The sequence below is a fragment of the Pelodiscus sinensis genome, chromosome 9 (assembly GCF_049634645.1).
Source record: "Pelodiscus sinensis isolate JC-2024 chromosome 9, ASM4963464v1, whole genome shotgun sequence".
NCBI classification, from domain to species: domain Eukaryota; kingdom Metazoa; phylum Chordata; order Testudines; family Trionychidae; genus Pelodiscus; species Pelodiscus sinensis.
In genome coordinates, this window is record NC_134719.1 from 2,886,432 (window position 1) to 2,912,446 (window position 26,015).

Sequence of the window (26,015 nt, forward strand, 5' to 3'; positions counted from 1 at the left end):
TTCCGTGCACCAAGGCATGTGTGGATGTGCACCACCAGTAGAAACACTGGCTGAGGGTGCTCCGCTGATCAGCTGGGCGGCATTTGAATCTCTCCTGGGCATCTGCCCAAGCGCTTGGCTTCCCAGGAGTCCTGCCGGGCAGCAGCAAGTGGGGGGGGGCCTTGGCAAAGGAGCTGGAATGGGAAGAGACAGAGCGCAGGGACCACCACAGCCCAGTGTCTGGTGGCGGGACAGCAGCCAGCAGCCGCCCCTGGCCTCGCACACTCGCTGCCCATGCGTGGCTGTGCGTGCACCGTCCTTGGAGCGGCGATGGGGCCACCGCCCCGCGAGAACAGCGGTCCAGGAGCGTTCTGGCCCCCAGATGCTTCAAGAGCCGTCAATGCTGGTAGCTCCTGGGGACGACGGGCAGAGGGGAGTTCTCCGTTGCTCCCACCGAGCACGGGGCTGGATTCTCCACTCCTCTCCTCCCAGGCAGAGAGCTGCTGGTCTGCTCGCCTCCCCGGGGGAGCCCAAACGGAGGCTGATGCGCAGCCAGCGTCTTGCTGCTCCCAGAGTCCTACTGGTCCCAGGTCCTACACGATCTGCCTGCCCCTTATCAGATGAGTCCCAGGGCCCCAGCCCCAGAGATCCAGCCACAGCGCGTAGCTCAGCAGGGCAGGGAAATGCCTCTGGGCCTAACAACAACAGCTCTTTCCTTGTCAGCGTGGGAAGTGGGGGGCTGACCTGCCCGGCAAGTGGACCCATGGGGCATGCAGGTGTAACCCACATCCCTAATGTGGCTCGCTGTCCTGTGCAGTGGCACCTAGACCACAGCTAAGGCCAAGACACCTCTCCAGCAGGGGCTGAGAGCCAGCTGGCTTTTAGCGCAACGGCTCCTATATTACGCTCCAGAGGTCCCAGGTTCAAATCCACCAGGTGGTTCTACCTCCCACGAGGTGCCGCTCATCTCCAGCGACTTCCCTTGCTTGGGACCCTGCACACCCTGGCTATGTCTACACTGGCGCGATCTTGCGCCAGAAGTATGCAAATGAGGCTAAGCGTGGAATATGGCTGAGCCTCATTTGCATATCTAATGAGCCACCATTTTTGCAGAAAAGGCTCTTGCGCCAGAAGGAGCGGGTACACGGCCCCTTCTTGCGCCAGAAAAACCCTCTTGCGCAATGCCGTTATTCCCGAAAATAATCAGCGTAGCCGATCAGAGGTGCTGCAAAAATGGTGGCTCATTAGATATGCAAATGAGGCTCAGCCTCATTTGCATATTTCTGGCGCAAGAACCCGCCAGTGTAGACACAGCCCCTGAGTTTGCTGCTGGAGAGGAAGAGCTGTTTCCTCCAGCCCAGACCTTTCCACAAGGCTGCCACTGTATCAAGCCCCAAGGAGGTGTCAAGAGGGGGCCCTGGCTGTGGTTTGCCTACTCTAGCTTGCCTGGCAGTGGCAGTGTTCCACCACTAGGGGTCACTGCAGCCCATCTGAGTGTTGCAGCTTGGGGTGCTGTCCCTGCCTGGGGCATGCTGGACAATATTCCACTTTCCAGTCCATTCTGAAAATCTCACCTGTAGCCCATTGGTCCTGGAGCCAAGACTTCCCTTTCCCCGGGTGGTCCCTGCCCTGGAGAAGTCGAGGCTCCCTCCGCCTGTCCCAGCCAGAGTGGGGGCGAGGGGCTAAGACTCTGGGAAAGATTCAGAAAAGGGCAACACAAAAGATGAGATATTGGGGGGATCAGGTGCCATAGGAAGAGAGATTAAGACGAGTGGGACTTTTCCACTTAGAAAAGAGGGGGGATAGGAGAGAGGTCTGTACAATCATGAGGGCTGTGTCTACACTGGCCACTTATTCCAGAAAATCAGCCGCTTTTCCGGAATAACTTGCCAGCTGGCTACACTGGCCCCTTGAATTTCCGGAAAAGCACTGACAATCTACTGTAAAATCATCAGTGCTTTTCCGGAAAAACTAGCTGCTCCCGTTTGGGCAAAAGTCCTTTTCCAGAAAACTGTTCCGGAAAAGGGCCAGTGTAGAGAGCACAGTAGTGTTTTCCACAAAAAAGCCCCAATCGCGAAAATGACGATCGGGGCTTTTTTGCGGAAAAGCGCGTCTACATTGGCACGGACACTTTTCCGGAAAAAGTGCTTTTCCGGAAAAGCATCCTGCCAACGTAGACGCGCTTTTTCCAGAAATACTTATAACGGAAAACTGTTCCGTTTTAAGCATTTCCGGAAAAGGGTGCCAGTGTAGACGTAGCCGATAGGTCTGGAGAAAGGGAATAAGGAAAAGGAATGTACTTGTTCCTCTAAGAACTGGGGGTCACCTAATGAAATGAATAGGCAGCAGGCTTGAAACAAACAAAGGGAAGTTTTTCTTCACCCAGCGCACAGTCAGCCCGTGGACAGGTGCTCCCCACCATGCTGATTCTGAGGAAACTGCATTTTTGGATGAAAAATTGTTGAATCAACAACAAAACATCAGCCATGCCCATGTGTCCGAATTTGGAGATGGCTCCTCTGTTATAAACAATAGTAAGTGCAGCCAGAGAATGAAAGGGCACGTTCGATAGCTGTCGGCTCCTACAATGTTGCCTGCAAGCCGAGCGGCTGTGCGGCTATGCAGGAGAGATTCAAACGCTGCCCAGCGGATTAGCAGTGTCCCCAGCTAGTTTTTTGTTTCTATCGGTGGTGCCCATTTGCACACGCGTCGGTGCACATAACAAAGTTATTCCACACATGAATGGAAAAGATTCGAGGGAACTTTAGGGTCCTAAGTGCATAATTACCAGTATCCCAGACATGCTTAGACCACGTGATGCAAATGCTCCATCCGACCCATCGATAAACAGCTGGAGCCCTGCAAATCCAGGGCTATTCGCTTTCTAACCACATCCGCGGAGGTGGCTGCGGATCTCCGTGGCCCATTTTTCAGATGTGGCTGCGGATACCAATTCTGTATCCGCGCAGGGCTCTGTAGATAGTTGCTCCGTGCACCACGGGCCAAATACGCCAGGGGTGTAATTTGGCCTGGCTCCACTGAAGTCGATGGAGTGACACTGGCACCAGATGAAGATCCCACCTCATCACCCTTTTTATGTACGTTCCTTTCCGCTTCCCCCTTCCTCGCACTGTGCTCTAACCACTGTATGTGGCCAGGTGACCTCTCCGGAGCGTGGCCCGACCCCGGCTATTCACGCCCAAACACTCGGCAGCTGACAAAGCGGCTCAAGACTGGACAAGTGGCCTCCAAAGATGATGCTCCCGGCCCTGCTAGCCGTGAATTCCTCAGCGCCCTGGGGAAGGGGAAAGCCAAGGGTCTATTACGCTTTTACGCTGCCAGCTGCGGGCAACACCCTTGCAGGGGAAGGCTGGCTAATCCCTGGGGGGCCCACTGGCGTGACGGGTACAGCTGTGGCTACTGACATCTCTAGACAGCCCTACACCAGACCCACCTCTGCCTGGAGTCAGGTCAGAAATAGAGTCACGTCTAATCTGCCCTCCAGCCCCTTAGCTGGCCTGTTGAAGTGGAGCTGTGTAGCATCGCTCCAGATGTGGAGCTAGCCTGGACGTGTCTGCTCCCTCGGACTGGAGAAAGCAGAGAGGGACGCGGCCTTGGAATGGATGCACCCTCTAATCTTGCCACCCATGTGCGGAATGAATTTTGTTCTGTGCACCGAGGCATGTGCAGATGTGCACCACCAGTGGAAACACAAACTGCCAGCTGGGGGTGCTCTGCTGGGCCGCATTTGAATCTCTCCTGGGTGGCTGCGCCCCAGTGCTCAGCTTACAGGGAACCCTGATTGTAATACAACAGGAGCAAAGAGCAAGCTAGCCGTCTGGTGCGGCTCAGTCATCAGCGGGCCAGCCCTTTGCCAGGCTGCAGTGTTACTGTCAGATTCTGTGCATTTCCCCCAAGGTGCCTTCCATATGCTGGGCGAGGAAGGAGGGGCTAGTGGTTAAAGTTCAGGGCTTGTAGACAACCACCCTGCTTCGCAGGTCTGCCAGTCATTCTCAGTGCAGCTAGAATCCACACCGGCTGATTCTGTGGACCCCTCAACACCCACCGAATCAAAGAGCCTGATCCCTCAAAGTATCAGGCTCAAGCCTCTTCCCCACCTCTGCCCCGTGCCTCAGTTTCCCCATCTATCTGCAAGATTAGCAGTATTGCCCCTCCCTGTTGGAAGGTGTCAGTCATAGGAGGCTGGAGAGATCTGTGCACATCTGGAGTGTAACGTACGAGGATCAGAATCAGGGACGGCTGACGCTGACCAGCTGTTACGGGTAGTTAGGTTGGCTCATAAAAGTGGATCTAGAAAAGGGGGGAGGGGAGTGATTGCTAATGGGAAGCAGGCTGTGTAGCTGTCCGGAATTCCCTCCTTGGCCTGAGTTAAACTGTGCGAAGCAAGAGGGGAAAGCGCTGAGTAATCGGAAGAGCTCAGAGACATCTCCACCGCCTCGTGTCATCTACGCAGCCGGGGAAGCATGCAAGGGGAGGCAAAGATGTTCTGCTGGAGGCCCAGAGATGACTCCCAGCTGAGACAGGCTTAGCAGGGCCCCTGCCAGCTCAGCAAGGAGGAGATGGAGGGGAGCAATGTTCCCTGTAATTTTTTTCCATCCATGTGCAGAATAAGTTTTGTTCTGTGCACCAAGGAATGTGCAGATGTGCACCACCCATAGAAACACATGCTGCCAGTGGTAGGTGCTTTGCTAATTAGCTGGGCAGCATGTGACTCTCACCTGGGGGGTTGCCCAAGCACTCAGCTCGCAGGGAACACGGCGTGTCATCATGGCCTCCTTGCTCTGCTAAAGCCGAGCTAGAGCAAATAATAACCGTGCCGAAGGCTAGGGATAAAGGAACTTCCTCCGCACTGGAAGGAGTGTCCTTGAAGAGGACAGGAAGCGGCACGTCCCGGGCACTTCAGGGCGACGCAAGTCTGGGGCTGCAGTGGGTACTGCGTGCCAACTTGGCTGTGCTTTGCAACACTTCAGTGGGAAGCCGGGGAGAGCAGCAGCTGCCAGCTAAGCCGGTGCTGCCAGACAGGATATTATATTGTATCTGCAGCGAGGCTGGGGAGGACCTGAAATGCTTGCTTTTTTGCCTGGGAAGCTCAAAATTAGGATTCGGGCAGCACAAGACCCCTTCATGCTGCCTGTGCCAAGAGCAGACGTCACCCTTCCTGCTGCCATCAGCATGCCAACTACAGCCTCCCTCCGTCTCCCTCACTGGCCTCCCCACAGCCCCCTGGCAAATTTCCTGCACTAAGCGCTGACCGTTGACTCCAATGGCAGCCCTGTGTAGTAAAGAGTTTTAGTCACCTGCCTCAAACCCGCTCTGCTAAGAATGCTTTTTATACAACATACCGTTAACCTGTGGAACTCCACGACACATGATACTACAGAGGAAATTAAAGAGAGAGCTAGACCCTGCAGGTACACTGGGTGCTATAAAAGGAAAAAGGGCTCTGCATACTCTCACCTCATGATACAAATTTTGAGCCAATCACTCCCATTAAAGTGAATAGCAAGACTCCCATTTATTTTAGTACCATGACATGTTCTTCTTCTGGGAATGAGAAGAAATAGTCCCCAATATAGAGTATTACATATTTTGTCCAACGCCTAGGTCCATGACTGGAAATCAAGGCACTAACGCACAGTCCCTGCAGATCCCTGGTCAGGGTAGGAGGCGGGGCCTGGCTCTGTGTTCCTGGGCAGGGCTTCAGGCACAAGGGGCGGGCCTTCCAGCCTCAGAGCTGCCAGGAGCACGTGATGCAGCCCTCCAATGGCGATTTAAAGTGCCCGGGGCAGGCGTCCGTCGGCAGGGCCTGTTAATGCAATGCAAACCCATAACCATTGGAATTGCAGTTCCAGGTTTTGCATCTACCCCTGAATTCCCCAGCGCTGTTTATGGCTATTGATGACTTGTATTACAGCAGCACCCAGAGGCTCTAGCCAGGATCAAGGCCCGGTTGTGCGAGGTGCTGTACACACACATAGGGAGAGGAAGTCCCTGCTCCAAACGGACGAGAGAGGCAAAGGGCAGGTGGGGAAACTGAGGCACGGAGCAGGGGAAATGACTTGCCCAAGCTCATGCAGCCATCTAGAAGCAGAAGGGGGCGACGGGAGAGGTCCAGGTTGGATATTAGGAAAAACTATTTTACTAGGAGGGTGGTGAAGCACTGGAATGGGTTACCTAGGGAAGTAGTGGAGTCTCCATCCCTAGAGGTGTTTAAGTCTCGGCTTGACAAAGTCCTGGCCGGGTTGATTTAGTTGGAATTGGTCCTGCCTAGAGCAGAGGGCTGGACTTGATGGCCTTCTGAGGTCTCTTCCAGTTCTATGATTCTATGACACCCCAGCTGAACTCTGTGGCCAAACTCCCATGATGGTAAATAGCTCACGATGGTGTTTCCTCAGGCTAAGGCCGTACTAATGCTTTGGCACTGTCTGTCAGAGGAGCTCATCAGGTTTTTGCAAATAAGAGCTCGGTACACAGCCCTGTTCCCGGCATGGGACATGTGGGGAAACTGAGGCACAGAATGAGGCGTGGCTGGTTGCCCAACCTCACCCTGGAGAGCTGGAACAGATCTAGGGTTAAAGTTCACCATTGCCTCATACCCAGGCCTGTTCCCAGGGCCATCCCTAGGAGCATACGGGGCTTGGGACAAGTCTGTTTATATGACTCCCCCCTTACCATTTTGGATACAGGTAAAATCCGGTTACAGTGACCTTCAAGGGCAGTTGCAGGCTGCCAGTTAGATACTGGAGACGGAGCCCGAGTCCCGCAATACTGAGCACAACAAAGAAATCCGGTGCTGGCTTCCCACCCATGAGTGTGGGCCTGATCCCACTTCTGGCACCAGACCTCTGCTAGCCCCCCAGGATGAACTGGCGCCCTGAACCCTTAAGCACACCCTCTGGACCTGCCCCCCAGCATCCTTACTCCCACCCCAGCTGGCCTAGCATCCCCCCCACAACACACACGCCCTGAAGTGCAGGGCCCCCCAAAGCGTGGGGCCCCGAACGGTCACCCCAATCTGCCATACTCAAGAAACAGCTCTGCCTATCCTGTCACCTCAAGACTATCCTTCCTCTATCCATATGAGGCCTGCCATCAAAATAAGCATGTTTGGCACTTCCCGAGGGCTTTACAGCTTCCAAACTCTGCCGAAATATTCCCCACGGAACCCCAAAGCACATTCACAAGTAGAAAGACAAACTCTACTGAATGTCAGTGTGTTACACTGAGGCCGATGCTTACCAGCATGTGGCAACACAGTGTAGGACAGTTTAGAAAAGAGGAGACTGAGGGGGGATATGATAGAGGTCTATAAAATCATGAGTGGCGTGGAGAGGGCTGATAAAGAAAAGTTATTTATTAGTTCCCATAATAGAAGAACTAGAGGACACCAAACGAAATTAATGGGTAGCAGGTTTAAAACTAATAAAAGGAAGTTCTTCTTCACACAGCGTGTTGTCAACCTGTGGAACTCCTTGCCAGAGGAGGCTGTGAAGGCTAGGACTATAATAGAGTTTAAAGAGAAGCTAGATAATTTAATGGAGGTTAGGTCCATAAAAGGCTATTAGCCAGGGGATAAAATGGTGTCCTTGGCCTCTGTTTGTTTGTCAGAGGCTGGAGAGGGATGGCAGGAGACAAATCGCTTGTTCATTGTCTTCGGTCCACCTCCTCTGGGGCACCTGGTGCTGGGCACTGTCGGTAGACAGGATACTGGGCTAGATGGATCTTTGGTCTGACCCAGTACGGCCGTTCTTATGTTCTTATGTTATGTTAGGAGGCGAGGAGCTACCAACCCCAGGGGGAATAATATTGGCAAAGTCAATATGATGCGTAGGTAGCAAGAGGATGGAGGCTTTGGAAATACCCTGCAAGCTCTGGGATTAAGTATCCAATCCAAGTGCTCCACGTAGGAAGGAACAATCCATTTCACACATACAGAATGGGAAGTGACGGTCTAGGAAGGAATCCCGTCAAGGGGTCAGAGTGGACCACAAGCTAAATATGTGATGCTGTTGCAAAAAAAGCAAACTGATTCCGGGAGGCATTGACAGGAGTGTTGTGAGCCAGACACGAGAAGTCGTTCTTCCGCTCTGCGCTGATTAGGCCTCAGTTGGAGTATTGTGTCCAGTTCTGGGCACCGCGTTTCAAGAAGGATGTGGAGAAATTGGAGAGGGTCCAGAGAAGAGCAACAAAAATGATTCAAGGTCTAGCGAACATGAGCTAGGAGGGAGGACTGAAGGAACTGGGCTTGTGTAGTTTGGAAAAGAGAAGACTGAGAGGGGACATGATAATGGTTTTCAAGTATCTAGAAGGGTGTTACAAGGAGGAGGGGAAAATATTGTTCTCCTTGGCTTCTGAGGATAGAACAAGAAGCAATGGGCTTAAATTACAGCAATGGAGGTTGAGGTTGGACATTAGGAAAACCTTCCTGTCGGGGCGGTTAAACCCTGGAATAAATTGCGTAGGGAGGATGTGGACTCTCCATCACTGGAGATATTTAAGAGCAGGTTGGACAGACACCTGTCAGGGATGGTCAGGATGGTGCTGGGTCCTGCCGGGAGAGCAGGGGACTGGACTCGATGACTCTCGAGGTCCCTTCCAGTTCTAGTGTTCTACGATTCTTTGCTATTTCAGAGATTTGTTCTTTGACTTTAAGGTGAGAAAGGACCCTGGTGACCATTGAATCCGGCCTCCTATATAACCCAAGCCAGAGAACTCCATCCAGCGATTGCAACATCAAGACCAACATTTCTGATTGAAAGATTCCTGGGGTAGCCAAGTTAGTCTGTACAGGATACACTTAAAAGACAACAAATAGCCTGGTAGCAATTTAAAGACTAACAAAACATGGAGATGGAATCATGAGCGATCGTGGGCAACATCTCCATGTTTTGTTAGTCTTTAAAGTGCTACCAGACTATTTGTTGTTTTTTAACTTTATTTCTGATTGAGTTAGAGCACATGTTTTTAGCAAGAAAGATACCGGCTTTAAATCTTGATTTAAAGATCTGAAGTAGCGGAGAATCCAGTACACCCCTCTGTGAATTGTTCCAGTGGTTAATTACCTGCCCTGCTAATAATTATTGCTAATTATTTCTCTAGCTTCAGTTTCCAGCCATGGCTCTCATCATGCCTTTTCCAGCTAGCTAGCGGGTCGTCTCCTCTCAGGAATCTCTCCCCCGTTGTCATCTGAAGGGATCTGTCACCAAAGCATGTTCACGGGGGTTCAGTGATCTCTGGGCCATTTTTGCTTTTTTTATTCTGATTTGGGGTTTTTCCCCCCGTTTTCTCCTGGAATCCTGGGAGTGGCAACAACATTATCTGGGAAAAGCTGTGACCAAAAGGTGGGATCTGGACACAAGCTGATCTCCAGCGGCAAGATACTCCAGACCTGCGGTTCCAGTACCAAGGCAGGGACATCTAAGCGCTATCCCAGGTCTGACACTGGTTTGCCAGGTGACCTTGGGCAAGGCACTTAAACCACCCAGGATTTATCCTTGCAACCCCCATTGTACAAGGGGAACCAGGAGAGCCTAAAACCTAGCTCTTCAAATTAGTGGCACTTCAGAGCCAAATACCTTGGACTTTAGATCAGGCCAGGCAGGTAAAGATGTCTCCTGGTACAACGTCAGCCAGCCCAATTTGCCATGGCTCAGGCATGTGGCAAGTAAACCAGCACCCCCCCCTCCTCCCGCTCAGCACGTGTGGGACACCTCCACCAGGAACCAATAACCATCAAGGCATAACTCCAGCTGGTGGCAACGTGGTGGCTTGTTCTTGGCTGAACAAAAGCTGGGGAGAAATCTCAGACTCAAATCCACGGCAGAGAAAGCCTCAGGCAGCTGGCACGGCCACCCAGCTCCGCCCTCCGGCACCTCCTGAGGCTCTGCTGGCTCTTTGACTCTGCCCCGGGGGTGGGGAGGGCTTTGGGCCCTACGGCAAGGCCCCGTCTCTTTTCCCCTCACCTAGGCGTACGTGGGGCAAGTTCGGCCGGCACAGGCCTGGAGACCACAGGGTGAGTGAAATGCTGCAGCGCCTCGGCTGTTGTCTTTGGAGGCAGACAGCTGCCAGCGGCATCCCTGTGGGAGCTAGGCCTAAGCACCACCCAGGAAGCCAGCGAGAGAACGGGGACTTGCGCCCAGCTCTGGCAAGCCTCCCTACTGCCCTGCAGACAGCCCGCTGCCCCTCCAGCACCCCCACCCTGGCGGACATTTCCCCCCTCGCTGGGGCTGCCAGCTGGATCTGGGGAGTTCATTCTGCTGTGCATCTCTCTTGCACACACACTTCCCTGGCCTGCACACACACACACTTCCCTGGCCTGCACACACACACGCACACACTTCCCTTGCCAACACACACACTCTTCCCCGACCTGCACACACACACACACACACACACACACTTACTTCCCTTGCCTACACACACACACACTTCCCTGGCCTGCACCTGCACACACACACACTTACTTCCCTTGCCTACACACACACACACACACTTCCCTGACCTGCACACACACACACACACACTTCCCTTACCTAAACACACACACTTCCCTGGCCTGCACACACTTCCCTTGCCAACACACACACTTCCCCGACCTGCACCTGGGCGCGCGCGCACACACACACACACACACACACACACACACTTACTTCCCTTGCCTACACACACACACACACACACACACTTACTTCCCTTGCCTACACATACTTCCCTACCCCCTCCCCTCCCCTCCACTTACTTCCCTTGCCTGCTGCGCCAAGCAGGATTGGTCCACACCGCCAGGCGCTCCCCCCCCCCCCCCACACACACACTTTTGCGCGTGCGCTCCACTCGGGGAAATAAGGCAGCTGCGCTGCGCCTACACACGGAGCCTTACGGCCGCGGGGTGTATCGGCCCGCGGGCAGCGGCCGGGCTGCCTGCAGCCGGGCAGGTGGAGGCGGCGGGGCCGGGGCTGTCGGGGGGCCGGGCTGCGGGGCAGAGGCTGCGCTAGGCGGCCCGTCGGGCAGGAGCGGGGATGGAGGGGCCGGGCTGCGAGCCGCTGCCCCCCGACCTGAAGGAGCTGGAGGGCAAGGTGGGGCGGCGGCCCCCCGACGGGCTGCTGCGGTGGCTGCGGGAGGACCCGGCCGCGGCGCTGCTCGGGGAGAGCCCGGCCCGGGGGCAGCGCCGGGGGCTGGCCGGCAAGATCAAGGCGCTGAAGCTGGAACTGGTGAGTGGGAGACCCCCGCCCACTGCCTGGTCTGCCCCCCCGAGCCCCTCCCCCGCCTGACCCCCCAGCTCCCTCCCCATCTCCCCCTGTCCCCCATCTTCTCCCCCGCTGCCTGGTCTGCCCCCCCCCCGCTTTCCTCTCCCGCCTGACCCCCCCAGCTCCCTCCCCATCTCCCCCTGCCCCCCATCTTCTCCCCCACTGCCTGGTCTGCCCCCCCCGCCTGACCCCCCAGCTCCCTCCCCATCTCCCCCTGCCCCCCATCTTCTCCCCCTCTGCCTGGGCTCTCTCTCCGGCTTCACAGCCTCCTCCTCACCTTCTCCCTCCCCATCTCCCTCCTCCCCACTGCCTGGCCTGCCCCTCCCCCGCCTGACCCCCCAGCTCCCTCCCCATCTCCCCCTGCCCCCCATCTTCTCCCCCACTGCCTGGGCTCCCTCCCCGGCTTCACAGCCTCCTCCTCACCTTCTCCCTCCCCATCTCCCTCCTCCCCACTGCCTGGTCTGCCCCCCCCCCCCGAGCCCGCCCCCCGCTTTCCTCCCCCGCCTGACCCCCCCAGCTCCCTCCCCATCTCCCCCTGCCCCCCATCTTCTCCCCCACTGCCTGGGGTCCCTCCCCAGCACCACCGCCTCCTTCTCATCTGCCCCCCCGCCTGCGCCTCCTCATCTCCCCCCCACTACTGGCCTGCCCCCCCAGCTCGCCCCCATCCTCCAGCTCTCTCCCCCTGCCCCCCATCTTCTTCTCCACTGCCTGGTCTCCCTTCCTAGCACCACAGCATCCTCCCCATCTTCCCCCCCCTCCGCCTGCCCCTTCTCATCTTCCTCCTCCCCCCTCACTCCCTGCTGCCTGGTCTCCCTCCCTGGAGCTTCAGCCTCTTCTCCATCCCCCCCCCTTTGCCAGTCCCTGGGGCTATACTCCTTCTCCCCATACTTGCCCCTGTCCCTTCCCATCACCCCTGGGGCCCCAATCTCTCTACCCCCCATGCCACTCCCACCTGCTCCCTGTGGCTTCTGGCAGCCCTGCTTTCCCCCTTGCCTGCCCCCTTGGGCTACGGCCTCCCACCTCCTCTTCCCTTCCCTCTTTGGGCTACAGCCCCCCTCCCCATCTGCCCCTCACCCTGTCTGCCCCTCGGGCCTGCAGCCTCCCATCACATCCTCCCTTCTCCACTGGAGCCACACCTCCCCCTTGATCTCCCCGGGGGCGAGGGTTGGGACAGTTCTTCCCCTCTCTGCGCTAGGGCCAACACTGCCCTCCTGCCCCATGGAGTCACCCCCCACCTCCTCTCCCTCTCTGCCCCATGGGGGGCTCAGGGCAGCACCACTCCCTGCTTCCCTGCCCCGTGGGAGGGCGGGGACCGTCCTCTCGCTGCCTGCTCCGTGGGGTCACCGATATTCTGCTCTGCCCATCGCTGGGGCATCTGGCCCCTCCTCTCTAGAGCCAAGCCTGGCTCGGTGGGTGGGGGAAGGGGTTCGTTGTGGTGGGAGAGCCCCGGGGTCTACGCTCTGAACGTGGGGACGTGGCCCCAGGGTTGAGATGCCCGACCCGGCTGGAGTTCCCAGCTCCTCTGGCAGTCAAGCTGCAGGCCCAGGGGGGGGGGGCAGGAGGAGGCAGTGTGGGGTTGGGACTGTCCCCTGATGTCCCTTTGGGTGTTGGCTAGGTCGGGGAGAGCAGCCTCCAAAGGAAAACACTGGAAAGGGGGCCACTGTGCTCCCGGCCTGTCTAACCATGGCTGTTTAAAAGCTTATCGTTAGGGAAAGGAGGAAAGTCTGGTGGATAAACCACACGGCTGGAGTCCAAGAGACCTGGGGCTCTTCCACTGAGTGTCTTGGACAAGTTCCTTACTCTTGTCCCATGCCTCAGTTTCCCCACCTGAAACTCCTCCCTCTAGTGGCTCGATTTTTGCTGGCAGTTGTGCGCATGCACTAGTCTCTCCCCTTGTCCATGACTCAGTTTCCCCTGCTATAATGAGGCCGGTGGGCACATTACCATATCTCCTAGTGGCTTGGGCAGGGCGACTTTTGGCTCATTGAATGTCAAGCGCTTTGAGATCCTTGAAGGGTAGCGGGCATAGAAGGGCAAAATATGATCTAGCCAAAAACTGGGTAGGCAGGTTTTTCTCCCCAAAAGAGCAGGGATCATCTTTTAAGTGTTATAGGCAGGGAATTCTAGCCCTCTTCCCCCTTCCATGTGTCAGCTGCTGTCTCAAGTCGCCTCTTTTCGCCGTCTGTGGCTGCTTCCTACCTCCGCCCCCCCCCCCCCGTTCACCGCCAGGAAGAGGGAGCTGGCCTCCTGCAATGTCAGCTGTGTTCTGAACACGGAATCCTAACGCTGCCAACGGCAGGAAGCAAGCAGCTGGCGAGTGACTCACGGCATCGCGACGGGGTGACTTGGGAGTCGGAGAGCAGTTATTGTCGTCAGGCGACCCGGCAGGCCGGAGGTTAGCGAGGAGGAGGGGGGAGTGATCTGCTGTAGGGGCAGTGAACCAGCCAATTTCCAACCCCCTTACTCTAGTTTAATGATTACAAGGGACCTTAGATTTATAGCTCACTGGAAAGACACACTACATCCAGCAACACACTGATTTCCCCCACCACTGTGCGAGGGCATTGTCTCAGCCCTGAAACGGAAGGGAAAACAGCCACTACCGCTTCTTGCAGCATCCAGAGAAGTCTCTCTTCTAGAGCACTCGCTCTGCCTGGGAGAAATGCTCCTGTTGTAAGCCATCGGGCTGCTACGCTCCACCCCAGAAACAGCTGCATGGAAGTGACGTCTTACGGCCCAAAGCTTTTGAAGTGCATCGTGATGCAAACAGCTGTGTGTGCTCAGTATATTAGCAGATGGGAGCTTGGGCTTGGAAGCCTGAATTCAAAGCTTCTCCCTTTCATTGATCTCTGGGGAACCAGGATTTGCATCCAAAATGTGGTCTAAGCCCAAATGATCAGTATTTAAAAAATTCCCCCAGACGGCCTCCCTCGCCTCTGTGCTAGCATATGAGAACTGAGAAGAAACCCCTAGGGGGAGCCACTGACTCTATCCCCTTAGCTTTAAATATCTCAGGTATAATTAGCAACGTGGGCGGATTTTTATGTAGCAGGACAAATTCGTCCCTGTTGGAGCAAGGGAGGCTTACGGCCTGTTGTTCCTTGGCGGAGTCTCTTTCACGTGCTCTGGTTGGGTGGGAGAGATGGGATGCTGTTGCTTTAAAGAGAGCAGAGACTGGGAGACAGTCAATCTTCCCAGGCCTTCATGCTGGGAAGAATCAGCCACCCAGGTTCACAGACGCTAAACTCGCTGCGTGTTACAGTCGCAAGCCAAAGCGGGGACTTTGTAAGGGGGCGGGGAGGCTGAGTGGATGGGAAATGACAGCATCATCTGAGCCATCCATGCAGGTAGAGACCCCAAGCGCTGAAGATGCTCCGTGGAGGCTGATGCATTCCACAGCCCAGGTGATCTAGGTGCATCTGAGCCATCCGTGCAGGTAGAGACCCCAAGCGCTGAAGATGCTCCGTGGAGGCTGATGCATTCCACAGCCCAGGTGATCTAGGTGCATCTGAGCCATCCGTACAGGTAGAGACCCCAAGCGCTGAAGATGCTCCGTGGAGGCTGATGCATTCCACAGCCCAGGTGATCTAGGTGCATCTGAGCCATCCGTGCAGGTAGAGACCCCAAGCGCTGAAGATGCTCTATGAGGCTGATCCACTCCACAGCCTAGGGGCTGCACAGTAGTGCCCCACAACAGTGTCAAAACCTTTGTTATATTTGACTGGATTCAGGTCCTGGCTGCTTTGCCTCTGTCACAAGCGGCGTTGATCCCTCTGCTCAAAACCGATGCCTGCTGAGCCTCCTTTCCCTGCCGCTGGCTGAGAGGGGATGGCCGGCAATAGGGACAAAGTACCTGCCATGGCTTCAAGCTGCTGGTTCCTCTTAGAGACACCCTCCAGAAAAGCCCTGCTGTCTTGGCAGGCTAATTGTCCCAGCTGTGTTGCTCATGGTGCCTGGGCTCCATGAAAATGGAGCGCAATTGAAAACCTCTTATTCACTCTTGCGGCTCTTTACCAACTGGTCAGTTTCACGTTTCCAGGTAGTTTCATGTCCTGTTTCTAATGCATGCATCCAGTGGCGTGCTGGCTATCTTTGGTACTTACCTCCCCGTTACTGTAGGATCCAGATGCCTTGCAATCTGTAATTTACTTAGCTTCTCAGTCCCTGTGTGAGGCAGGGTACTGAGAGATAGGGAGAGGTTATCCTAGGTTGGATCTTAGGAAAAACTCTTTCCCTAGGCGGGTGGGGAAGCACTGGGATGGGTTCCAATCTCCATCCTTAGAGGTTTTTAAGTCCCGGCGTGGTAAAGTCCTGGCTGAGATGATTGAGTTGGGGTTGGTCCTGCTTTGGGCGGGGGGCTGGACTCTATGACTCCTGAGGGCTCTTCCAACTCCAGGAGTCTCTGATTCTATTACATAAATCGTCCCCTAGAGCAGGGGATTGGCGTATAGTTCTGCCTTGTCATTTTTTTCACCCTGCTCGATGTAACTGTGGCCGTTGTCCATACAAGGGTCAACTCCCTTCTTTGGGATCTGCTGACCTCCACTGTGGACATCGGCTCTGGGCTTACTCGGCCTTCCCAAGTTCAAAGGTCAGTTTCATTTCTCCTCCGCATGGCTCATGCTGCAGCAGACTCGTGGAGGAAAACATTGACAGGTTGACGAATTCTCCGAGGAGAGGGGGATTAAAGGAGCTACCGGCAGCTGGTATTCAAGAGCATTTTCCCAACCTTCAGAATAATTCCAGGGGGGAGTTTTTTGCTTTGCTGGTTTCAAAGAACCATAGCACACTAGAACTGGAAGGGACCTCGAGAGGTCATTAAATCCAGTCTTCTGCCCTCCTGGCAGGGCCAAAAGCTGAACTGAGGAGGGAGCTGGGTTTGGGTGAGGATTCAGAGGCCAGGTCGAAGTCTCTGGATCCTATGGCAAATGGGTTGCGCTTAGAAGGGCTGAATGCTTCTCTGCATTGGAGAGCAACCCACGTCCGGCACGTTCAAGCTAAAATCCCCCCAGTCAGTTAATCCACCTTGTATCTCCTCTGGTTCTGGGTCCGGGGAGCCAAGGCTGGAGAGGCAGGTTCTAAGGGAGATTTTCGTTTAGTTCCCAACCCTGCTGCCCTACTTCGCCACTTCGGGAAAGATTGGGAGTCGATCTTCTGTATCTGACCCTCCGGGTGCGGCAGCATTCCTGGGAAAGCCAGGTTGTGGTCTACAAACTGTGGCACGTAGGGAAATTTCCTGGTTCCTGCCACGCTCTGCCCTCTGTGTGTGGCCTACCTGTTCCCTGCTCCGCTTTCTTTCTCCGTGCTTCTGGGTTATGCCGAGCAGTGACATAGTTGGCGACCTGTAAGTGACCATCCCCGGGGTGCGGTTTGCACTTCTGGGTGCCGGTGTGAGGGCTACCAGTCACCATCATGGCATGGGTTAGGCTTGGCTTGCATTGCAAGAGGGTGCTTTACGGTCCTCGCTGCTGGAGCCTGGCTCTGTGTTTTAAGGACCGGCAGAGACTCGGGGGAACAGTCGGGAGGCCCGGCTGTATCCCCCGCGAGCCCTCTGCACACCCTGGTTTGGAAACACAGCAGCTGCTCCCAGAAGAACACCTGCTGTTGCGTTTCCCGTTTGTTCTGTGCTTTCCTGAGGCCCGTGACCACTTCCTGCACAGCGCGTCCTTCCCCGGGCCTGGATTCCATCTGTTCCTTCCCCTTGCTGAGATCTGCCCCGATGTGCCCTTGGGGTCAAGCACAGGCTCAGCGACAAGTCCTCCGGCCCCTCTTCTCTCGCAGCGTGGGACGTGCAAGCCGGGCCAGTCGTGCTGAACGCTCAAAGGAAACTCAAGCGTGATGTTTCCTCCCGGTTTCTCCTCACCCGCCATCCTCCTCCTACCGGAGCTGGGGTTGACCGAGGGAGGGAGCAGCCGGAGACGTGGGGGGGGGCGTTTGTGCTGCTCCGTTGCCAGGGCGTGACCACAGCTAGCTTGTGGGTAGTGGCGGTGACCCCAGGCTTGGACGGGAGGGCGTTTCTCTCAGGCCCCTTTTGGAGGGGCGTCTGGGAGGAATGAGAGAAGAGGGGACCCTAGACATGGCGTTGGCGGGAGCATCTGTGCTGCATGGAACAGCCGCTACAGCGCCCGAACTTCCAAGTAGGGTTGCCAGGTGTCCAGTTTTTGCCTGGACTGTCCATTATTCCGGTCCCCCATCTGGTAAAAAAAACCAGAAAATACTGGACATGTGAAATGTCCGGTATTTCCTGTTTCCCTTGGAACAAGCCAGCTGGGGACAATTTTCCCCTGCTGCATCTGGCGGGGGTGGGGGAGTGAGTGGGGAGGGGCCATTTAAAGGCACAGTGCCTTTTTTTTTTTTTTTTTTTCGTTTTGCCCAACAACTTTGGGTCTCTCCCTTTTTTTTCTCAACAGAATTTTGTGTGTGTGTGTGTGTTCAGTATCTTTTGTTAAACCATCTGGCAACCCTACTTCCAAGCTGGAAATGAGTGCGGACGTTCTGGTTGGAGCCTGGGGTCTGACATCTGGCGCAGGGGGAGGATCTGGGGATGGCTACGCCGCTGGGTTTTCTCCTCTAGTTCGAGTCAGTTAGTCCAGGTGCAGACTCGGGGCTGGGAGTTTCCCTCGCAGGGTGGCTGTGCCCAGGGAGGGGAAAGATGCATTAAGGCAGCAGTTCCCAGGTGTAGAGTCGTGCCTCCCTCAGGTACCAGAAGGAGACGCTCGCCTGTCGACCTTCGAGCAGCTCTTATTCCAGTTTCTTTCCAGGTGCTGTAGGCATCTTCGGGTCTCTGCCACCCCCCTAGGCCAGTATGTTTTGAATTTGGGTGGTGGAGAGAGACCCACCCGGGGGAGAGGGGGGAATGAGAGGCCGGCTGGGGAGGGGTGAGGATTCGAGGCTTAGTTGGGATTTTTTTATCCCACATTTTTTTTGGCCAGGAGATGCTGATTTGTGAAACCGAAACTTTTTTTGCGGGAATGTGCCGCTCTTGCTCCACTTCTCATCTGGAGAGATCCCTCAGGGCCAGGCTGGCGTTACTGGCCAGCCCGGAGAGACCCACAGCCCCATGCAGTCGGCTGGGATGGGGGCGAGCCAGGTTCTCGTCCCCACCCCATGCCTATGTGTACGTCTCGAGGAGAACAGCTGTGACCGGAGAGATGGAGAGAGCCCCTCCCCCGCCCCCTTGCCGGAATTAAGGATGCGAACATGCCATGATCCCGCTAACCGTGGAGCCGACACAATTGGTCTCGGCTATCCGATGAGTCGACACGCGCCGCGCTGCAGAACCACAGTGGGGGTAGATCCAGGGCTCTGGAGCCACCCGCTCTGCTGGCCTGTATTTTAAGTGTAGGAAGAGCCGCGGGGCTCTTGCATTTAAACTGCAGAGGCGCAGCGATCGGCGTGAGCTGGGATTGTTCCGTCCCGGCTCGCGCTGAGTTCAGGAGCCCCAAGGGCTGTGCCGGAGCAGTCTCTGTTGGCAGCAACCAGGGCTGGCCATGGACTGGGGTTGCGGCCTGAGGCCAGCCCTGGCTGCTGCAAACGGGGGCTGTTTGGTGGCACTTCTGCTTTTGAAATGCACAAGAGCAGACGGCCCGCAGTGGGAACCGGCGCCAGTGGAGACCGACGCAGTTCCTGCTTTTGCCAGTTCCCCACTGGGCCTCTGCCTCCCCTGCCCCCCGCGGACACGGTGCTGGGGGGGGGACCAGCTTTAAGCTAGTCCCCCCCCAGCACTGGCTCCTGTTCCCACCCCCCCTGCTCCTGGCGCCTCTCTGATGGCGGCAGTGGGTGGGGGGGGTGTGTACGTGAAGTGACTGGTCCAGTCGCTGCTTGGCTATCGGATAAGCATTTGCTCATCAGCTGGTGGACTAGTCGCTTACATCCCTAGCCAGAATCAGCAATAGCTCAATCCAGCGCTCGCCCCGTCGACTGGCTGTCCTGCGGGGGGGATGGGGGACGGTCTCTCTGGGTTTTCAAGAGAAGCTTTGCGAGGGTTCTGGGTTGTCCTGATAGCAGACAGGAGAGTTTCTGAAGTCCCCAAAGTGTCGCGGTTGGGGAAGAGGGTGGTTTTCCCCTCTCCGTTGTGGGCTGGGTCTGGCGGGAGTGCGGCTGGCTCTGGGGAAGGGCTCACTGGAGCGGTTGAGAGGTGGGGGTTTCAGGCTGGCAGAGGGGAGTTTTTGCTGCTCCCCAGGCAGTTCCAGTTTCCCCTCATTCCAGGGATGCACGTTCCCAGTTTCCCACCCGAGCCAGGGAGTCCCAGCTGTCTGCTGCAGCCCCGGCCTCTCAGCTGCAACTTTCCCCCAGGTCTTCTGCTCCAGGCTCACTCCTCCCTCTTGGCAAAGGGCTTCTCCAGTCCCGTGCCACAATTCAGCCAGGCCCCTGTGCTCCTAACTCGCCCTCCGCCACCGGCTGTCTGTTTGTTTTCTCCCCTAACCCCTGGGGCTGTGTCTACGCTAGCAAGATCTTGCCGCCTGTCTACACTGGCTGCGAGTATTTGCACAAGAACACTGACGTTCTACTGTATGAAATCAGGGCTTCTCGCGCAAATACTCTGACGCCCCCGCTAAGGGATAAGCCCTCTTGCGCAAGTGGCCAGTGTAGACCGGTAACATCAATTTCTTGCGCAAGAAAGCCCAATGGTTAAAATGCCCATCAGAGCTTTCTTGCGCAAGAGAGCGTCTACACTGGCACAGATGCTTTTGTGCAAAAGCACATGGTTTGCGCAAAGGCACACGCCAGTGTAGACGCTCTCTTGCACAAATACTTTTAACAGAAAAACTTTTCCGTTAAAAGCATTTGCGCAAAATCATGCCAGTGTAGTCACAGCCCGGGGGTTTATCCCGTTCCGGAGCTACCTCCCAGATTAACACCTGCCTCGATTCCCCAGCTAGCTGGCTGCGCCCTTGAGCACCTATGGCCATAGAGGGGCTGTCTTGGGGCCCCAGGCCTTACTCCCATTGAAAGGGGGCAGAATATCCCCGGGCCGTGCAGTGTGGCGTCTGCATTAGCTCGTCCCGTTCCGGCTGTTCAGCAAATCCCTGTGCGGCCTAGTTCCAAATACGCCGTTCACTGTGATCGGCCCATGCTGGGTGCGAGCACAGGGCCGAAGAGCCGGTCCCTGCCCCGCGGCGACACGGCGGAGAGATGAGCAGGGGAGGGAGGATGAGGCAGGCCAGGTGGCCAGCAGCACTCCCAGCCCGCCTGTTGCCTCATGTAGCTGGCAGCGCGGGGAGGAGAGTTGTGGTCTGAGGGCTGAGGTTTCCACCTGGCCCTGGAGCGGATGAGGGCATCCCCTGAGGGGTCACAGAGATATTTAGCCTTGCCTGACTTCATCCTTAGCCACCACCCCTCCCCTTTCCTAATGTGTGTGTCCCTCAGACACGTCCCACCGTAGGGCCAGGCCCCTAAACCCCCTTCCCCTGCCCCACTCCTCTTCCAGCTTTGCGTCAGCCCCACTCCCCTGCCCCGGCCTTCCCAGCTTGGCTGGGGTTTCCAGCCGGCTCTGGAAGCAACACAGCGGCTTGTGGCAGGGAGTGGCGCGTAGGGACAGGAATGTGTTGGCAGGCCGGGCTTTCTGTGAACGAACCAGATGTTTATAGCAACGGTTGATGCTGCAGCAGGCCTGGCTCCGGCCCTCCACCGGCGCGACTCGGCGATTCGAGGAACGCCGTCGCAGAGAGCAGGGTGTGCTCTGCCCGGACGCCGCTGCGCCTGTATCGTGTCTTCTGGGGCGGCTGCTGCTCGGCGGTTTTAGGGGTGTGGGCGTGCCCCCACGGTTCCCTCTCCTGTGTGGTTGGCAGGTCAGGGAACAAATTAAAATGTCCTTTTGTACCCCCTCTTCCCAAGCAGGGCTGTTTCCTCCAGCAAGGGGGGGACAGGGATGGACAGATGGACATGTCCTTCCCCCCCACCCGCCCCCCAGAGAGCAGGACTGGTTCCTCCAGTAGGGGATGAGAAGTGGGGACAGATGGACACCTCTCCCCACATACACACATGCCCCAGGAGCAGGGCTGGCCCCTCCCGCAAGTGGTGTGTGTTAAGGTTAGGGATGGATAGACAGACACACCCACCCTCCAGCAGGGGGCAGTAGGGACAGATGGACACCCCCCCCCCCACACACACACACAGCAGGGCTGGCCCCTCCAGTGGGGGTGGTAGGGGCTGACACATGTTGCTTATGTGCATGCGCCCCCCCCGTGTGTGTGTGTGGGGGGGTTACTCCTGGTGTTACACTGCAGTCTAGTCTCACCAGCCAAGGCCCAGCAGTGACCAAAGTGTGGTGCCCCCTGTGGAGGGTGGGGGCTGGCGCTAAAGAGGCTAACAAGCTGAGAGAGGGGGCGGGGGCTAGGGCCAAATAGGCCTCAGCCCCTGGGGGTGAACACTCAGATAACTTCTGCTCTGGGGTGTGAGAAGATCCACCACAGCCCTGTCCCTCCCATCCCCCTCTTTCAGCAGACCCCTCCAGTGGGCGTATGCTGGGTGGAGGGAGTATTGGCACACATACCTTGTCCCATATATGTCACTGCTGCGGGACCTGGGGGTGAGTTGCAAGAGACACGCAGGGCCTAGGTGTGTCTTGAACTGGTCTCACTCTGTGCTTCGGCTGCCTTCCCTCGTGTCAAGGCTGTTCCCCCTTGTTCAAGTGCAGGACCTGCAAGAGACTTTAAAACACCCAAGTTACAGGGTGCCAGGGGGTCCGCGGGTTCCGCACAGAGGAGTTAAACACCCAACAAATCACTAAAACAACCCGCTTGCGTCTAACTAGACATTCCCTGTTCTGCTTACATCTCTCTTGTGCCAAGGTTTAGTCTTTCCCTAGGCATGGATATCACTGGAAATCCCATGCCTTCAGAGCAGCCTGTGGGGCGGGGGATGTTTGGCCAGGCTCCTGGGGGGTCGCTGACATGTTTGCAGAGCCAGTTCCTGTCCTGCCAGCTCTGCTGGGGGCTGGCGCAGCAGAATGGCTCGTGGAGCTGAGAGGAGGTGGTGGGGGGACAGGTAGATGCCCAGTGTCTCGGTGCCTCCCCGTCTGTGATTTATTTGTCCCTCCCAACAGCCCTGTGAGGCAGGGCCCTGCTGTGATCCCCTTTGTCGAGATGGGAAACTGAGGCACAGCGCGACTCAGAGGTGGGCCGTCTCTGAGGTGAAGGTAGCAGGGGCTCTCTTTCCTTGTGCCTTGCATGGCATGGAGGCTACTCTCCACACGGGATCGATGGGAGGCCCGCCCCTCCTCGTATTCACCCACCCGTGAGGCTGGCTCATTATCAATCCATTGCAGGGGCAGGCAGTAGCAGACAAGGCCGGGGGGGGGGTCTGTATCTCCCCCTTCCCCCCCACCCATGAGGCTGGCTCATTATCAATCCATTGCAGGGGCCGGCAGTAGCAGACAAGGCCGGGGGGGGGGGGTCTGTATCTCCCCCTCCCCCCCCCACCTGTGAGGCTGGCTCATTATCAATCCATTGCAAGGGCCTTGGGCTTTGCTGGCACTTGCATCTCTTCTGTTCTCTGCCTGGGGCACAAGGCAGCCTCATGGGTGGGGGGGAAGGAGGTGGGAGCTTTGCTTTAATTCGGCCACTGGCCATGGGTGTGTGTGGGGGTGGGGTGGGAGGGTGGAGCCTGTGATATGCAGGGGACAGTGGAGTTGTCAGAAGGGGGCAGGGCTGAGGGGGAAGGGGCGGAGCCAGGGACAGCCAATCCTGGCAGTGCAGTGCTGTTCCCCCCCCCCCCCCCCCCCCGCCCTCAGAGCTGTGTGGAGCAGTGCTCCAGCGGTGATTTAAAGGGCCCAGAGCTCCAGCCACCACTGCTGCCACGGTAGCAGCTGGGAACCCCAGATCCTTTGAATTGCCAGGTCCCCTTCCCCCCCCCGTTGGCAGGAGGCCAGGCTGGATGGTCTGGCCGGCCCTTCTGGTCTTTGACTCTGTTGGGGACGCTCCCTGAGCCCCCTGCGGCAGCCCTAGGCCTCCCGTGTGCGCCCCCCCCCCCACAGGCTCGCCCGGGGGGAGCAGCCAGGGCACAGGCTGACCCGGGTGCCCTTTGTCTCCCCGCCCAGGCCTACCTGCGAGCCATCGACGTCAAGATCCTGCAGCAGCTGCTGGTGGTGAACGAGGGCATCGAGGCCGTCAAGTGGCTCCTGGAGGAGAAGGGGACCCTGACCAGCCATTGCAGCAGCTTGGCCAGCAGCCAGTACAGCTTGGCGGAGAGCCAGGAGACCTCGCGCCGGGGCAGCTGGACCAGCCTGCAGGACCCCAGCGAGAAGCTGGACAGCATCTCGGTCGGCAGCTACCTGGACACGCTGGCCGACGAGACGGACGTGTACTGCCCGGGCGCCGCGGAGCCTGGCCTGTGCTCCACGCCGGGCCGGCCGGGCCTCCCGCAGGACTGGGCCAGGAGCGACCCGGATTGGGGCCCGCCCAGCAAGGCAGAGCAGGACAGATGCAAAGTGGACCCGGCGTGGCTCCGGTCGGACCGTTCCTCGGCCCGGCACGCCCTGGAGCACAGCACCGGGGATCCAGCCGAGCAGCTCGCCGGCCCTCCGCCCCCCACCGCGCCTAACGGCTTCTTGGGCAGGCAGATGTCTGCCTCGGGACCCAGTAGGGAGGCCAGATCGCCGCCTACGGCGGGGGAGCCGAGCCGGGGCAGCGCGGGCCTGAAGGCCTGGAGGAACGGCCCCGTCGACTTGGAGCCCTGCAAGCTCAACAGCAAACTCCACCGGGAGTACGACGCCCACTGGCGCTGGGTGCAGTCGCAGGACGATGTGACGTTCTTGTAGCGCCCGGAGCCCGGCCTGCCGGCGCCGTGTCCTGCCGATCCTCGCCCGGATGTGGGGGGGAGGCCAGATTGGCGACATTGAAAATTACCCATGAGCCTCGGCAGGAACAGCTGGCGGAACACTCCACACCATCCTCTTTCCCCGGGGGTCTACATGGGACCTCGCTCTGCCAGACAGTAGCCGGAAGGTGCTGTTGGATTTACCTGAATAGCGTGATCTCGAAGAGGGGGGATCACAGGGAGGAGCCAGGCTGCCCTCCGACAAAGCCACCTTGTTCTCAGCCCCCTTTGATTAGTGCAGACGCCAGCACTAGAAAGAGAGCACTTTCCCTCCTTGGCTTGATCCCGTAGCCCAGCCGTCCCCCTGGGTTTAAGGAGGGGCGGGAGGTAGTTACAGCATGGGTCTGTTCCTGGTTCTGCCTCGGACTGGGACATGAGCCCCTTAACTTTGCTGGGCCTCAGTTTATCCTTCTGCAAAATGGGCCAACAGGCTGCCTGCCTTGCAGGAGTGGTTATTTAGTGAAGGGCCAGCAGTGCTGCACAGGAGGCAGACCACAACCGAGCTGGGGGGCGTACAGTCCAGCAGAGCCGAGCCCCAGAGCCCTTGGGCGTTGCATCCTTGGCCGCGGCCAGGCCTGGGGTGTCTCAGGCTGGGTTTGACCTCACGGGAAGATTGGGCCAGGACAGCAGAGAGGCTGCGGGGAGGGAGAGCCCCTTGTTTCAACAATGCATCCAGGTTGCTTCTGGAGCCACTGTGCTTTCCTTACCTAGCCCTGCCTCCTCTCCCGCCCTGCTCCCGTCCTCACCCCCTCCCTCCCGCCCTTTAACTAGGTAACAGGCCTGGGGTGGCCTAGTGGTCCCCTAAAAGCCCCAGTTGCATTTGGGGCAGGCACAGTGGAGAACAGCCACAGGGGCATGCTGGGAGCGGGACTCGGGGTGGAGTTGGGGGGTATGCTCTAGGCAGTGCTGCAGAATATGGGGCAGGCTGGGGAGGCTGTTGTAACTTAGCCAGACCCCCCCCCCCAGCACTGCCCAAGTTAGACCCGGGGCTCTAGACCAGCCCAGGGCCAGGGGGTGCAACGCTGGATTTAAAGTCTCCATAACACCCCTCCGGGCAGTGGGATATAGGCAGCACCTCTTGGCACAGCACCGAACCTCCCCGCGGCGTGTGTCCAATTTGTAACGGTCCAGCCTTCGGCCTCAGCCAGGGAAGTCCAGTTTCCCCTACCCCCCGTTGTCTGCTTAGCCCTGGACTGCAGACAGAGCTGGTGCAGTTTACATCTGGCGCACCGAGGTGTAAAGACGATGCGTGAGCCAGCTCGTTCTCCCCAAGCCGGGGTGGGTTTTTGGGGGGCCGGAAAGCAGCAAAGGGATTCCATCTTTTTTTCTTTAAAACCACCCAAATTGGAAGCCGCCTGAGGAGCTGCCTTGCACCATTTGGACACGGGCACTTGAACTGCATTTGAAACCAGTTTTTACGTTTCCAAACGTCGCTCAGTTCTGGGCATTGGTGGACCGACAACCCACCGTTCCAGCTTGAGATGCCGACCTGCCCCAGTCGTAGCCGGGGGGTGGGGGAACCAGGAGAGATGGGTACCTAGCAACCCATCACCCAGGAAGCCAAGGGGGAGATGTTTTAAAGGAGACACAAGACCATGTACCCATGGTAGGTCATAGAATCATAGAACCATAGAGCTGGAAGAGGCCTCAGAAGGTCATCAAGTCCAGCCCCCTGCCCAAGACAGGACCAATCCCAACTCAATCAACCCGGCCAGGGCTTTGTCAAGCCGAGACTTAAACACCTCTAGGGATGGAGACTCCACTACTTCCCTAGGTAACCCATCCCAGTGCTTCACCACTCTCCTAGTGAAATAATTTTTCCTAATATCCAACCTGGACCTCTCCCACCACAACTTGAGCCCATTGCGCCTTGTTCTGCATCTGTCACTACTGAGAACAGCCTCTCTCCAGCCTCTTTGGAACCTCCCTTCAGGAAGTTGAAGGCTGCTCTCA

At 57.3% G+C, this 26,015-nt stretch overlaps 1 protein-coding gene across 2 annotated transcripts; it reads left to right on the forward strand.

Moving 5' to 3' along the window:
- Window positions 1–10,840: 10,840 nt before the first annotated feature.
- LURAP1 (leucine rich adaptor protein 1) lies at window positions 10,841–25,266 on the forward strand. 2 transcript variants are annotated; one of them, XM_075935904.1, is made up of 2 exons: window positions 10,841–11,207; window positions 23,284–25,266. In XM_075935904.1, the coding sequence occupies exons 1-2, from the start codon at window positions 11,016–11,018 to the stop codon at window positions 24,001–24,003; spliced, it is 912 nt and encodes a 303-aa protein (XP_075792019.1). In that variant the 5' UTR covers window positions 10,841–11,015; the 3' UTR covers window positions 24,004–25,266. The 2 variants fall into 2 exon arrangements, with proteins under 2 accessions (XP_075792019.1, XP_075792020.1); XM_075935905.1 differs by lacking the exon at window positions 10,841–11,207 and adding an exon at window positions 18,965–21,034.
- Window positions 25,267–26,015: the final 749 nt, after the last annotated feature.